The 16,058-nt window shown below is 45.7% G+C and overlaps 1 protein-coding gene across 2 annotated transcripts in view; it reads right to left on the reverse strand.

Moving 5' to 3' along the window:
• Positions 1-7,206: 7,206 nt before the first annotated feature.
• SEMA4C (semaphorin 4C) overlaps positions 7,207-16,058 on the reverse strand; it is a 66,666-nt gene continuing 57,814 nt past the window's right edge. For both annotated transcript variants that reach the window (XM_089537653.1, XM_089537654.1), the window contains exons 10-15: positions 15,679-15,823; positions 14,387-14,609; positions 11,725-11,840; positions 10,587-10,744; positions 9,725-9,795; positions 7,207-9,334 (exon numbers count right to left, since the gene is read on the reverse strand). In XM_089537653.1, the coding sequence (XP_089393779.1) occupies positions 8,493-9,334; positions 9,725-9,795; positions 10,587-10,744; positions 11,725-11,840; positions 14,387-14,609; positions 15,679-15,823 (1,555 nt within the window). In that variant the 3' untranslated portion in view covers positions 7,207-8,492. The remainder of the gene's footprint in view (positions 9,335-9,724; positions 9,796-10,586; positions 10,745-11,724; positions 11,841-14,386; positions 14,610-15,678; positions 15,824-16,058) is intronic.

Genomic DNA, 16,058 nt, shown 5'->3' on the forward strand with positions numbered 1-16,058 from the left:
GGTGCACATTCCCTCGCTTGGGTATCAAAGGCGATGATAGCAGGGAAAGCTTGTCCAAAATTGCTTAGTGACAAGCTTAATGGGATGGAAAAACACAATGCCACACACATGCATGCACCAGGCGGAATGGAGAGGCTGTTTCGCAGACCCCCAAATTACCCCAAATTAATACCAGCTATGAAAAGATGAAGGTTAGGGGGTCCTTGGAATGGAAAAGCATCCTCCTGCCCCATTGTTGCCTGGTCCATATTGCACGCCTCTGCAATACTTAGTATAAATCATCTGCAATCCTCCAGAATTTCCCAGTTGAAAACTGGGCTTTGCTTGTGCATTGCTGTATGGCAGAATGGAGTATTCTGAAAAACAAATATTATGCATGAAATTGCCACCAGGCTATGTGCATAAGGCATATACGAAAGATAAATGAATGTGGTGTTTGGATTTGGGTCCCATCGCCAAGATTGTTCTTTATGTGCATATCTGCAAATACAGATATTCCAACATCCAAAGAAAATCTTGATATCCAAAACACATCTGATCCGGAGCATTTCAGATAAGGAAAACTAAAACCAGTATGTCTCTATTTATATGAATGAAATAAACTGGAGGGGAAAGTGCCATACTTTTTATCTTCCTCCTGCAGAGTTTGCTTGAACTGAATGCCCCAAACAGCTAATCCTCTGCTAAACTTTCCGGGCAATTCTGGCTTTGCTTAATCCGGAACGAACTCTCAACCCCAATCAAACCAGGCTTTTTCTCGGAATAAGAGCTGGAACCATCTTGGGTTGGTGGGAAATTTCATGGCGGAGTGGGAGGACAGGGGGGACCTGGGCTAAAGTTTCTGTGACAATGGGGTCCCATGGGAAAGGGTTCCCCAAAATTCAACTGGCAGGGATGCCAGGTCAGGAGTATCCCAAGCCCTGGACTTTTAAAGCCAAAAGCTGAGAGACCTAGGAATGCCATCCTTGCAATATTAGAGGAGGTGAGCCTAGGGCCTCATTCCCACTACGTTTTAAACCCGTTTGCATGAAGTTATAGCTTTGATTTTGTGATGCCCTGCATTTTTCCTTTTTGCCTTGTCTTCCTTTGCAGTTAGGATATATATGTGCAAAGGCATGAAGGTTAATGTGCGGTCCAGTGAATTGACCAACCCAATGCCTCCGAAAAAAAAGGACCAAAGCCCTGATTCGGAAAGTGGCTGAAGAAGAGCAGAGGTCAGCTTGCGTGGAAGTCCTTTTGGCTCCCGATCAAGGAGGGTCGTACCCATATCTTGTCCCCATAAGAACAATGCCAGGGAAGGACTTCTACACCAGGATCTTGTCTGAGTTCTCATGCCACATGGCCAGACGATTTGCTGCAGCCTCCCTCCCTCTGTTTTTCCTTTTTGACCCTTAAATTAAAATTAATCATCTGGAGACCAGCCAAACTAAACTTTAGGCGAGGAGAGTCAGGCCTATGAGCGATTTCTCAGCCATCGCTCTCCGGAGCTCAGAAGCATCGCTTCGCTTTGTGGGAAAGGCCAAGAAAGAGGCCAGATCTGTTTAAGGGATAGTTATTTTCCCAGCCCTTCACCATCCGCTATGTTTGTGTTTCGGGGCTACTTCTGACGTAAGAATCCTTTAGCTTCCTTTAGCCCCGGAGGGAATTTGCCACTATGGAGCAGTGGCATGACTCTTTTTTGCTCTTGTACCAAGCGAGAACACAAGAGGACAAGACCATTAAAGATAAAACTTCCCCGAAATCGACACGCTCGAGTGGAGACATGCTAAATTTACAGGAACTTAGTGTGTCACTTTTCTCTGCAAAATGCACCAGAGAAAGGGGGGGGGGGGGGGACAGGCAATTTGAGAAACTCAGAAGAGTGAGAAAAAGTTCAGACTACACTGGTTTTCCAGTTTCTTTCCATGTGTGAAAGATGGATGTCAAGGAAAGCTAATCGGAAGAATATAAGCTCCTTTGAAATGCGGTGCTGGAGGAGAAATCTGTGGGTCCCATGGATTGCCAAAAAGGCAAATGAATTTGCTCCAAGAGCAAATCAAACCTGCAGCCAAGATGAGTCAACCGTGGCTCTTGTACTTTGGACACATCAAGAAAAGACAGGAGTCACTAGAAAAGATGATAATGACTGGGAAGTTAAAAAAGAAGGAAGAAAAGATGGAGATCTCACCGCTGGTGGATTGATTCGGCCAAGGAAGCTGCAATCCATAGTGTTTTTGTGAGTTTTTCAGCCTTTGTGGCCATGCTCCAGAAGAGTTTATTCCTGATGTTTCACCAGCATCTGTGGCGAAGATGCTTTCTCTGAAGATGTCAGCTGGAGAAACATCAGGAATAAACTCTTCTAGAACATGGCCACATAGCATGAAAAACCTACCAAAAACTATGGATGTCGGCCGTGAAAGCCCTTGACTTCACATTGAAGCTGCAATCCTCAGTTTGCAAAACCTGAACTTAGCACTGGGTGACAGGGACCCTTGGAGGTCTCTTATTCATTTGTGTGTGTGTATTGTGTGCCTTCCAGTCATTTCCGATTTATGGCAACCATATCATGGGGTTTTCTTGGCAAAATTTGCTCAGAGGGGGTTTGCCATGGCCTTCCCTTGAGGCTGAGAGTGTGACTTGCCAAGGGTCACCCCGTGGGTTTCATGGCTGAGCTGGGAATCGAACCCTAGTCTCCAGAGCTGAAATCCAGCACTCAAACCACTATGCCACATTGGCCCTCCTCTCGTTCATAGAGTCAAAGTTGACTTCATGGTTATTTCTGCTCATTTCCAAACTTTAATGTCTGGCTGAAAAATCTTAGAAGCCAGGAAGGGAACTAACCATGATCTGTTTTTATAGTGGTTTCGTTCCCCTCCCTCTCGCCTTGTAACCAACGGCATAAAATTATACGGAATAAATATGTAAATTTCCTTAATGCAGATGCCAGAATTCAGCATACCTTGATTCCCAAATTAATTAATGCTGACAGTCATTAATACTCTTATTCCTTCGGTGCCGTCTCTACCCAAAGGCAACAGACGGCACGCGATGATTAAAAATATTTTTAGGCAGACAGCCCTGGGGTGCTCTTTTTAATCTTTTCCTTGCCACCTCGCTGCCCACAGGTGTGGCACGCGAAAGAAGAACCACTACCTAGATCTCATATCCAGTCTTAAAAAATGGAATGCATAAGGCAAAACTGTTTTAATTGTCCATTTTTCAGGGAGTCCATTTTCTACTGCAAGGCTATCAGCTTGGGTTACCAGAGTTGAAGGCCTGTGGCATTAGTTGTCATTGTGTGGCTTTGAGTCACTTCTCACTTATATAAAGGGGAAGCCTATGTGTCTGCAAAAGCTTGCACAATGTGAAGGCGAAGGCTTTCATGGCCGGCATCCATAGTTTTTTGTGGGTTTTTCGGACTATGTGGCCATGTTCTAGAAGAGTTTATTCCTGATGTTTTGCCAGCATCTGTAGCTGGTTATCTTCAGAGAATGCTGGCATGGAAGTGATTATATACCCCACTTTCTTCTATGCCAGCATTCTCCGAAGATGCCAGCCACTAATGTTGGCCAAACGTCAGGAATAAACTCTTTTAGAACATGGTCACATAACCCAAAAAGCCCACAAAAAATCTTGCATGATGTATTTAATGCTTTTTGGTTGCCTCACTAAATACATTGCCATAGGATGGATTTTATAGTTTGGTGAGGCACTTCCAAATCTTCGCTAGGGCGCTCTTGCCCTGAAGGACCGCAGAGAAGCTGAAAGACTTCCCCAAGCTAGAAACCCCAGGATCTCATAGGAAGGAACCACAGTGAAAGTGGCCTGAAACTGCTGCAACGGTGTAAAGTGGATGCAACTTGAAATGTTTACAGAGGGTGGCTGAGTCCCACCAGCCATGCGACCCTGGCAATGCCCTGTTTTCTTTTAAGGACTTGCTGTCCATTCCTGCCAGCTGTGCACCAGCTGTTCCTTTCTGATAGCACTAATTAGCTGAGATGGATGGAGCAAGAGGCACCGCCAAGGCCATGGGAAAAGGAGCATGCCAAAAGGAGATCTGTGCAGAAAGCGAAGGGAGTAGGATGCACAGCAGTGCCTCACACTCCCATCCTTTTGGTTCCAAACATATATGGAGGGTTGGGGTTGCTTTTCTCCAACTCCTTCCAAGACTAGATGATGAACTAGCTCCTGCCCATCTGCCTTGGTCCAGGCCTCAGAGGTTGAGAGGAACTGCTGGACCTCTTACCCTTTCCCGTCACCACTCCCTTCTCCTTCTGTGTCGTGTCTTTTTAGATTGTAAGCCTGAGGGCAGGGAACCGTCTAACTAAAAAGATTGCATGTACAGCGCTGTGTAAATTTACAGCGCTTCATAAATAAAGGTTAATAATAACAATAATAATGAACCTTCTGCATTTTCCCAGACCAAGTTATTTGTTGCTATGATTTTGCAAAAACAAGAGAAGACAAGAACAAAACTGGCAACCATCACTCAACTCCCTGCTCAGTGTAGCAACTCTTACCTGACACTTCATTTCCCAGTTGCTTTGTAGCATCTGCATGACTTCTTATCATAATGCGTCCAGAACCTGCAAAAAAAAGAAGTTGCCATGCATCCTTTCCTCAACTCCTAACAGCTGGGAAGGCGGCTGCTGTGGTTCTCCAAATGATGTTGGATTGCAATTCCTGGCAGCTAATATTTTGGCTACAGGCCCATGCGAGTTGGCATTGTGTTGCGTGTCTCTTATAGCCATTTGTGATTATGGTGACCTGAAGGCAAACCTACCATAGGGTTTTCTTGGCAAGAATTGTTCAGAGGGGGGTTGGCCTTTGCTCTCCTCAGAGGTTGAGAAAGTGTGACTTGCCCCAAGTGGGTTTCCATGGCTGAGTGGGGATTTGAACCCTGGTCTCCAAATGTCATGGTCCAGTTCTCAAGCCACTACACAACTCTGGCTCTCTTGGCTGTTAGAAGGAGTGATGCTGTTGTCAACCCGCGAAGTGCCAAAAAATCTGGTCTTTGAATTTCACAGAGCAAGAGGGCTCTATGGATCACAATGTCCTCCTGCCTGGGGAGAAAGTAATAATTAACTAAAATTAACTAAATTAACTAATTAACTAAAAGCTTTGCCTTTTTGCATTCTTGATCAAATTAAGAGCCCTTGCAGGCCTGTTGTGAGATTGCAACCGCTTTGGATGAGTCCCTCCATTGTTGCCAGGTTTGTGAGCAAACAAACCTACTCCTTTGCACTCTCTCCTTCCTCCTCTAAGCTCATCTTCATCAGTATTTTTAGACTTTTAATCTCCTACTCTTCTGAAATGCTCATTCCTTCATTTATAGGACGTCAGGTTACAAAAAGTATCACCTGCCTAGGTGATGCTATGATAAAGGAACAGAAAGTCCAATATAATGCTAAAGCAGGGCATGAGATATGGGAACTTTGCAACGCCGCATTCTGCTGAAGAGCATTGCTGGAGATCCTTTGAAATATCAATTTCATCTCTCTTTTTTCTTCACTGCTGTTTGCGGTGTATTTTGCATGTGGCAGAGAGGAAAAACAGGATGTCCTTTTCCTTTCAGCCAGGGAATCAGGCAACAAGGGCAGAGGGAGATCTATTGCAAACCCCATCATTAGTTTCTTCCTTAATATATTTATTTGCAACACCGCATTCCATTCAAGAGCGTTGCTGGAAACCCTTTGAATTTCCCACTGCATTTTGCATGTGGCAAACAGGAAAAGCAAGATGCCCTTTTTCTTCTGGCCAGGGAATCGGGCGACAAGGGCAAAGGGAGATCTATTGCAAAACCCACCATTAGTTTCCACCTTAATCTATTTATGTGCACATGTGTTTAAGTCAACAGGAGCGGGAATACATTAAACTGGCAGTTATTTACAAGAGCAGAGCTAAGCCAGCTGCTCCTTAAAAGCTCTGCTATTCTGCCTTAGCAGCAAGGAGAGCCAAAGTCCCTTGGGACGGCTGGGTCCTCCTCCCCCTGTTTGGCCCTCCAAAGTGCTGGGAACCAAGAAATGCCCATTTATAGGCCTGATGCTTGCTTTTTTCCATGAGATCATGGGCAAAAGGGAAAGGACAAGGAGGCTGGAGCAAAAAGGACAGATACCCCACCGCAGCGGAAAAAGGCCCAGCCAAGAGGAATGCTAATGAAGGGAATGCAAGATATCCAGGACTGACCCTGGAGCAGGAAAAGACAGATAAAGAAGAGTTTATCCCCTTCTGGATAACTTTAAATCTGAGATGTGCCAAGAATAAAAGACTGCACAAAACACGACCCTTGACGTTCCTTATTAAGCGGACTGATTTCTTGTTGGGGTTTGAGGCTACATCCAGACAGGAGAAATAATCTGGGTTGACACCACTTTAACTGCCATGGAATTCTTGGAATTGGAGTTGGTTGGGGCATGAGAGGGAATTTCTGGTGCCCCAACAAACTACAGTTCCCAGAATTCAGCCATGGCAGTTAAAGTGGTGTCAACCTAGATTCTTTCTCCAGTGCAGATGCAGCCTTGGTTTTTACCGGGATTGCCTCTTCCCTGCCTCCAGAAAGGGAGGTTTTGAACAGAGAGGTTACAGAAATAATCTATTTTGCAATTGCTTTAACCTCCATGGTGGTTAAAGTGGTGTCAAACTGGATTATTTCGCCAGTGCAGATGCAGGGGATTATTTTTATTGTTGGTTTACAGTAACTTGCAGAAGGCACTGAAACAAGGGTGGGAATCATACAGTTCAGTGATTAAACTGCATGTATATGCTTATCTTCACTGGGGAGGTTTCACAATCCAGGAATAAGTGTCCACTTAGATACACCGCTTTCCCTTAAAAAATGCCCTTGTCCTCATAGTCAATGGCCATGTTGGCTTTGAGATCCTGGAAGCTGTCATCCCAAAAAGTCCCTTTGCTAAATTCCGATTAAAATCAACATGTTCCAGTACATTCCCAGTACATTTAAGGAAGATGGATCTGTAACAATTGCAGTACCCAGAACTTCTCACTCCTTGGGGAGAGAAGAAGAAGAACAAGAAGAAGACCTTTCAATCACCAACACTAGTAGCATCTCCATTTTTTGTAATCTCCATTTTATTATTCATATAAAAATATTCAGCTATTTACATCCAATAAATATATTTCAGTAACAAATAAATTACACGAGTGATGGGCCCGGGGGCAAGCGAGAGGCTCTCTTGATCAAAGACGCCTGTCTTATTATTTACAGAATTTTATTTTAATTTTATTTTTATTTTAAAAAAGGGGGTAAAAGAAGGGAGCCAAGTGAAGAGGCATGCAGGACCAGGGGAGGCTCTGGCTGGGCAGAGAGCTTGGCTACCAGGCAGGGCCACAGCCAGAGGTTTGGGGGGGAAACAAGGATATCTACATGGCATGCTCCCCACCTCCAAAAGGAAGGCAAAGGAAGCTCAGTTCAGTCTCAGCAGTGGATTTTTTTGTTTTGTTTTAAAAAAAGGAATCTCTCTCTCTCTCTCTCATGCGCGCACATACACGCACACACACACACACACGCACAGATTTGTGAGATACACAGACCAACCTAAGTGAGCTACCGGACACACGTCCTTGTGTACAACTTGAAATGCACAATTTGCGATCAAGGCGTGCATGGGGCAGGAGTGCAATTTAAACTCAGCTTCCACCACAATCTTTGTCCAACCCCTTTGCCCTCCCCATCCCTACCTTTTAAGCTCACCCCCCTTGAGGAATATAGCCCTTTTCCAGGTGAGGCTTTCTCCCAACCTCTACGCTTGCATCTCCACCTTCTCAGCCAAGTTATAGACAAGGGAGTCTCCTCCGCGTCTCCTCTTTGGGCCACCTTTTGCCAACACCTGCTCCTTGGGATGGTTCTCCTTTAGAGAAAATTTGGGGAAAGGGGGATTTACAAACCATCATTCTAGTCTTCAGCCTTTCCTTTGGGGAGAATAAAAAAGGCGCGCAACTAGCCCCGGCCCAAATATTGCATACAGCCGGTCATAACTGGCCAGTATCAAAAAATTGGAAGGGGGAACAGAAAAGTATGGAGCCAAAATGCAGCTGGATCCACCCTGCTTTTTCCAATGACCGTTCACAGCATCACTGTTATGTCACATCACAGGGCCTCTCTGACAATCAAGACAACCCAGCAAGTCCATCCATCTGTCCCTCATCCATGGCTAAGTCTGTAGTGAGGCCAAACTGACCGTCCAAAGGCAAAGGAAGAGTGAAACCACCTCCCACAAAGTCCTAGGCATGTCCCAGAAGGAAGCACGGCTGAAAACACTGGACGATAAGAGGCGCATCAGGGGAAGAGAGTGCCTTGGCAGTGTAAAAAAACTGGTAAATGCGCAGTGGTTGTTAGAAAACTCACCAGGTCCAAAAAAGTCCTTAAATAGGATGATTATTTTCTCTGTTTTGCTTTTTCTTTTTAATAAAAAGGTCATAGTCCCAGCCAAGGCAGTGATCCCAGCCTTGTTAATGAGGTAGTTGAGTGATATGCGGGTGAACATCGGTGCGGCTCATACCGACGACTCTTCTGGGTTGGAGTCCGGCAACGCTTGCCTCTGCTTGAGCTTCCTGCGCAGCTCTTCCGCCAAGTCGCTGTAGTCCGGCCGCTCCTCGGCACCCAGGTTGAGGCGGATATAGCCGTTGGAGGAAGAGCCACGGATGTTGCCCAGATTGATGCGGTTGGGCGAATGGAGAGGCGGTGACTGCAGCGGCTGGCCGGGGATGCCGTTGGTGGTGGGAGATGGAGTGGTACCTCCGTTCTGGCACACAGCATGCCCCGGGACAATCTTAAGGGAGCCGTCTGAGTAGTAATAGCTGGCCGGGTCCCAAAGTTTCTCATCTGAGTCCGAGGTGGTGCTGGGAATGAAGGTGGGACTCTTGGCTTCCTTGGGCAGCTCAATGGGGTAGACCAAGGTGCTCTCAATGGTCTTGGAGCCCTTCTCAAGTTCTTCCTTCAGCCGGCGCCTCAAGGACAACACCACCAGCAGAAGCACCAAGCAGACGGCCGACAGAGCGATCACCACCATCCACACCAGGCCCAAGTTCTCCAGCGGAGCCCGGGCTTCCAAGGAGGTGGCTGGGTCAGACACTACCGTGACCACGTAGCTCTCAACCATCAGTTCATTCAGTTCCTCCAACTGGATGCACCTGTACTTGCCTCCCTGCCTTGGGCCCACGCTCAAGATGATCAAGGCCTGGAGGTGGGTGTCATAGAGGACCGAAGTCTGTTCCTCGGGCAGTTCCTTCCCATTGAAGGTCCAGAGGGCTTTGGCCAGGTTGGAGGTGAGGCGACAAGGGAGCACCAGGTCCGTGCCCACCATCACTGTGACATTCTTAGCAATAACTTTGGTTCCTGAAAGGTGGGAAGGAGGAAAAGATACAGTCATCTTAGCCATTCTTTGGTCAACAAATGGAAATCATAGGAACAGAGAGAGCGGCTGATTCAGACCCCCTGTTCTATTTAGCTTAATAGTGACTACAGTGACTGGCATAAGATGCCCAGAATGCAGGTGAGGGAATAACTGTTACAAGCCATGAAATCCAGAAGCAAAACAGCCAGATCTATTGACCCATCTGCAGGAGCTCTTAAGATGTGAAATTACCCTGATAATTGTATCTTCTCATTGCAATAGCCCAACATCAAAGATCAAAGAGATGACAAAACCCAGAAATATCCCAATTCAGAAGAAATGAGTGCCCAAATAGCCATGGAAAGGCTGCCTGACAAACATGGAGGACTGACCTGGCCGGCTGGCACGCAAAGGGCTGCACATCGTTGGCTCCGTACCCAAATCTTGGAACAACACTGAAGTCCTACAAGAGGAAAAAATCAGCACATCACTAGAGGCTCATTGCATGGAACAATTCTCCAGGACTAGAGGTATATGTTAATGGCTAAGAAAAGCACATATCAATCTAATATTAAAAGGATCAAAACCAGGTGCTGTAGTTGGCGGATCTGCAGACAGGAACAATTCCTTTCAGAAAAACTGGCTTGTTGAATCAGAACGGCTAAAAGGAAAATTTTAAAAAGATATGTTTGGCACTATTTGGGCTTTTTTCATTGCTTTAATAATTGAGCAAGCTTCAAAGGGGATCAGAGGGGCACCATCATATCAGCTGTCATTTTGGACTTCATCCTTTTAAATTGGTTATGCTATTTTACTTTATATACATTTTATGCATAGAGCTGATTTTGGAATTAATGTTTGTATTCCTTGGCTGACTATGATTTATCATCGTGTTGGTTTTTTATCTTGTTTTGTCTTGGGGTTTTTGGAAAATAAAATACATTAAAAAACAAACCAACTAGGAGCTGTAAGCATTCTACATCCCTGCGCATGTAGCTTGTGCAGCTGCAGTTTAACCCTCAGAGATTGCAGCCTTGTTTTAAAAGGGAAGTTTCTAAACTATATAGTTCAGGTGAGGAGGCTGCAGATTCATCAACATTTGGAAAATGCAGAGTAGCTGAACAGGATTTGTGGGAGCAGATGCTTCAGTGCCCTGCTGACACATACAGACATGCATAGCCCACCAATTGATCTCCACCTTTCTCTTCCTCCACTGCACTGTCCTTTCCCAAACGCGGCTGGCACAGCCCTTACCCATCGTAGGCATCAATGCGGACGCAGCGACTTCCATTCCAGGTCCAGGCACAGTAAGGGTCCTTGGCAAGGATGCAGTCGGAGCAGGAGTGGTACTTGCTGCAGTCTGCTACCGGAAGCTGGATGACGTGGGAGTTGGAGCCAACAAACAGCACTCTCTAAGAAGGGAAGAGAAGAACATCAACAGTGGAATGGCATCTGGAGTCACACTGTTTTGCCCCCATATTAATCATGCCATCTCATTCTTTGGCACACAGGTATAAACATCTCGTGCCAAGTATGTGAACACAAGGCTCTAAGATTCTCTTAGTTTGTTCAAGCACAAATGTTTCTAGCTCTGATGACGGTTACAGATAAAGTCTTGTGAACTTTGCAGGCAAATTTTTGGTGGAAACACAGAAGCCAAATGGCACAGTGATTTCTGCAATTTCCTCTCACTTTGTCCAGGGACAGATCCAGATAACCCACGTCCAACAAATCCCACCTTTGTCCCGTCCCCTGCCTCTTCCCACATTTGCTCAACCCAAAGGTTGTTGTTGTCGTCATTGTTGTGTGCCTTCAACTTGTTTCTGACTTACGGTGACCCTAAGGCAAACCTATCCTGGCTTTTCTTGGCAAGTTTCTTCAGAGGGTTTTTCCTTTGCCATCCTCTGAAGCTGAGAGAGTGTGAGTTGCCCAAGTGGGTTTACATGGCTGAGTCAGGATTCGAACCCTGGTCTCCAGAGTCATGGTCTAATGCTCAAACCATTACCCCACACTGGCCTCTCAAACCAAAGGACCCCTTCACAACCTCTTTTTCTGAATGTTAAAAAACAGAATTGGACAAATCAAGCATGGGAGCTCAACATGCACTATTTATCCTCTGCGTATGTGTGAGCATACAGACATCCTACACTGGGAGGGATAACCAAAAAATGTAGTTTTTCCAAGCTCTGTTGCAGACACAGAGATGCAGATCAGTGCTGTCGATGATTCAGTGTCATGGAGGGTGAGATATCTGCTTTCAGTAGGGATCCAGGAAAGAAAGGCCTCCTAACTGGTGTCATGGCCACTGGCCATGTTGTCTTGGTGGAATTTGGGAGTTGTAGTCCTCTCCCCCTGCTTAAGCTCCAGCCTTAATGTGTGGAACATTCCTTACCTTTTGGAGAGATAAGACCAGGCTCTTGATAGGCTGGGGTCGCTCAAAGATCTGCAGCTCTTCAATGAGATGGACACCGGAGGGCAAGACCACTGCCTTGTGCAACCAGCCGTTCTCTGTGGAAGAGCCCAAGACAAGGTACATAGGATGAATCATCATGGGAAGAAGTCCATGGTATGTATAATGGACTCTTCCCTGCCAACATGCAAAGCCCCAACTTCCACCCTCTGCATCTATCCCCATGAGAAGTTGTCCATGGGCATGGCTTGTTTTTGAGCCTTATGCCCAGGACTAGGATGCCAGCCACATCCTCCTGAGAGCCACAAAGTGAATGCAGTCCTCCAAAGCCATTTCTGCAGCCAGACATCCCAGGGTGATCTTTTTGGGTCTCCCAGAGGCACAGAAGGTCCAAAACACACTGCAGAAATAATCCAGTTTGAGATTGCTTTGACTGCCCTAACCAGCAGATTACCTAATACAGTGGTTTGATCTAGATGTTTTGGACTTCAGCTCCCATAATTCCTGACTGTCAGCCAAGGTGACTGGAGCTTCTGGGATCAGATGTCCAAAACAAATGGGCCCTTGTTTTCGGCTGGGGTTTGGTCCCTGGACCCGCAGTGGATACAAAAAACCCATTAAATGCAATGACATATAGTAAAATGGCATCCCATATGCAAAATGGTAAAAATCAAGGTTTGCTTTTGGGAATGTATATATATTTAAACATATTTTCAAGCTGTGGATGATTGAGTCTATGGATAAGGAATCAGCTGATACAGAGGACCGACTGTACAGCTACTTGTAAAAATGGTAACTGTGCCATCTTAGAAGAGGCATCCTCTCCTCTTTCCTCTCCCACACAGACAGGAATGCTTCTTCCATGACACTTCCATCATGACACGCGCCACGTATCATCTTTAACAACAAAAGAAGCCACCGAGAAAGGATGCGCCTTGCTTCCAAGCGACTTTTTCAAAAATGCACATGCAAATTTAATTGATGGCTTAACCCACCAAGATTTCTTAAGCACTGACAACTGATTAATGCAAACCATAGACTGCGTTGTGTAAGATCTATTCAAGAGGTTTTCCCCGTTCTGTTTTGAAAGGAGCCTTTGAAGTGTAGTAATGTCTGATGGTATCTGGCCCTTTTTTGAAAGAAAAAATTAACTATCATTTGAAAAGTGTGTGGGCAAAGCCTGGCGAAATCTCAGAAGCCAGAGGAGGTGGTTGGACAGGTGGTTCAAGGCAATGCCATAGCATAATTCCTTGCCTCTCCCCTTGACTAGCTAAACCAGATGTACGTTCGGCAAAACTGTTCTGTGGCTGCTTTGTCTTAACATTTATTTGTTTGAGAGTCAAGTCAGCATGGTTTGAGACGCTGGACACTGGCGGAGACCAGGGTTTGAATCCTTGCTCGGTCAGAGGAACCCAGTGGGTGACTTTGGGCAAGGCACACGCTCTCAGCCTCAGAGAAAGGCAATGGCAAACCCCCTCTGAACAAATCTTGCCAAGGAGACCCTGCAAGAGGTTCGCCTTAGGGTCGCCATATGTCAGAAATGACTTGAAGGCAGCCAGCAACAGCATTTATTAATTTAATGCTTGTTCATGGGTTTGAAATCTATGGAAAAGTGGAATAAAATGTTTTCCTAACACAGAAATTGTTTAAAGAAAGAACACCCACGCACTTCCCTAATTTACAGAGATAGCAGGACAGGTTTCTTCACCTGGCAAAGAATGTGCTTTTCCATTCTCGCTGCTCTCCAAAAAGCCTTGAAGACGCATCCCTTCAAAGGGATCTTCTATGCTGTCTTCATGTTTACCGATCATTAATTTTAATTGCTTTACAGTTTAATTTGTGTCGGTGTTGCTTTCTTATTCAATTTATTTTTATCTGTGTTATCAGCTACTTTGAACTCTGGATTTATTTTTTCCTCAGCGGAAAGTCAGGATAAAAATGGAATAAAATAAAGCATTCTTTAAATGTATTGTGAACGTAAAATATGCATTGACTCCTGATGACTAGTCCACTAACCCATCCCCTTTTCTGTTTATTTCAGCCTTTCCCAGCCTGGTGCCTGCCAAATGTGTTGGATTATGACTCCCATCATTCCCACGCAGCATAACTGTGCTGATGAGGATACTGGGAATGATATTCTAATATGTCTGGAGAGCATCAGGTTGGGGAAGACGACTTTATTGCAAGAAACAGAGCTTCTCCAGCCTCTCCAGCGAACCACCTTGCCATCCATTGCTACCTAAAGGTCCTTTGCTGTGCCTTCTGTGCCTTAAGTCATTTCTGGTTTATGGCAACCCTAAATCAAGGACATGTTTGGGGCCAAAACTATGGGTTTGCGTATGTTGTTGTTATGTGCTTTCAAGTCATTTCTGACATTTGGCAACCCTAAGGCAACCCTATCATGGGGTTTTCTTGGCAAGATTTGTTCAGAGGGGGTTTGCCGCTGCCTTCCTCTGAGGATGAGAGAATGAGTTGCCCAAGGTGGCTTTCCAAAGCCCAGCAGGGATTTGAACCCTGGTTTCTCAGCCCTAGTCCAACACCCGAACCACAGCACTACCCTGGTTCCCAGATAAATGCCAATTATTAAATTCTTGGCAAAAGTTTTGCTTTGCCACATGCGGCATGGGGTCTTGTTGTGCCGTACCTGTGCCAATGTACAACACTTGGTAGGGCTTCCCATCCAAGCCGTGGACTCGTTCCACCACCAGCTGGGTGAAGTTGGCATCCTTCTTAACCAGCAAGGGCCGGTTGCCTTGTGGCGATACCACTTTATCCATGAGTGGGTGCTTCTTGGCAAAGTTGAGGGTGTTGTCTGGCAGCTCCAGGGAGCTGGTGAAGCTGTTGTGCCGGTGCCAGTCGGTGATACACTGGAAGGAAATAATGGAGCAGGGACTTTAGATTGCAAAGGGAAGACTCTGCATTGCTAGCAATTTGGGGACTTAAGAAAAATATTATTTGGGAGTCTTGAGTTTTTATTTGGGGGATGATGCCCTTCTTTTGCCCTCTGTCCCCCATAGCTATGCCCGCGTTATAACTGTAACTCAGCTCTGAGGAAATATTTTTATACTGTTAAGGTTCTGCAGAAAAGGACATGAAGCAGCAAATAGGAAAAGTGCTTCAGAGGCTGCATTCACACTACAGAAATAATTTGGTTAGACCCCACTTTAACTGCCATGGCCCAATGCTATGAAATTCTGGGAACTACAGTTTGTTGTGGCACCAAAACTCTCCAACAGAGAAGGCTAAATATCTCACAAAATGGCACATTTCAGAATTCTATAGCATTGAGCCAGGGCAGTTAAAGTGGGGTCAAACCGTATTATTTCTGCAGTGCGGATGCAGCCTGAGAGCATGAAGATGACGCTTCCCTCATCTGCAGCATTTGTTTGGGGAAAGATGCAGGGATCTGGAGACAAGAAGCTCAGTTTCCAAGCAGATCTGAAGCTTGGCAACACTCTGACTTTATTGGTTAGTTGCTCAACGAAAAGAGTCTGATCGCCATTGAAAAAGTGAGGCCCTATTAATGGGACTGGCTCAGCAATTGGCCCGATCATACTGGGACAGAAGTAGGACACAGCCAAGCCAGATGGGCACAACCCTATTAGAGAGCAACAGGGTGGATTCATGGACACACACCTCCATACAAGTTCTGAACTAATTCTATAACAAAGAAATTTCCACCAAGCTGCTCCATCTTGGCAAGATTTTTCAATGCACACCCACGTGCCGTCATTCTGCCCATGCCAACCTGAAATGGCCCACGCAATGGTATTTTAAAAAAACACACAATCGTTTACATTAACTGAAAAAATCTGGATACAGTAAAGCAATCTCGTGACAGACGCCTTTACAAAGAATGTGCCCATTTGTGCTCAGCAGTAACGGAAGAGAATGAGAAATGAGCTAGAAGCGGGCACTACTGGGGCAACCACTTACCGCTCCGGGGCGAGGGACAGGCTCTTGGTCCGAGTACCGGATCCATTTCTGGGCAATCTCACTGTACTCTTTGTAGGGACCATCGAACACTTTCTGCACGTCCAAAATCTGATATTGGCATACAGCGGAAACGTCAACATCTCCCCTGCGCAGGAAAAAAGAGAGAACAAAAACAGGTTCAAAGACATCCAAGATACAGAAGATTTCAGTCCACTGCTGGTGTGTAACTGCCATAGCTAAATGCTATGGGACTCTGGGAACTATGGTTTGTTTTGGCTCCAGAACTCTCTCTGACAAAGAAGGCTAACAAAACTACCATTCCAAGAATCCCATAGCATTGAGCCTTGACAGTTACATTGGTGTCAAACTGGATTATTTCT

This window comes from Sceloporus occidentalis, unplaced genomic scaffold (assembly GCF_023333645.1).
Source record: "Sceloporus occidentalis isolate IW3139 unplaced genomic scaffold, rSceOcc1.0.p SCAF_9, whole genome shotgun sequence".
Lineage (NCBI taxonomy): Eukaryota > Metazoa > Chordata > Lepidosauria > Squamata > Phrynosomatidae > Sceloporus > Sceloporus occidentalis.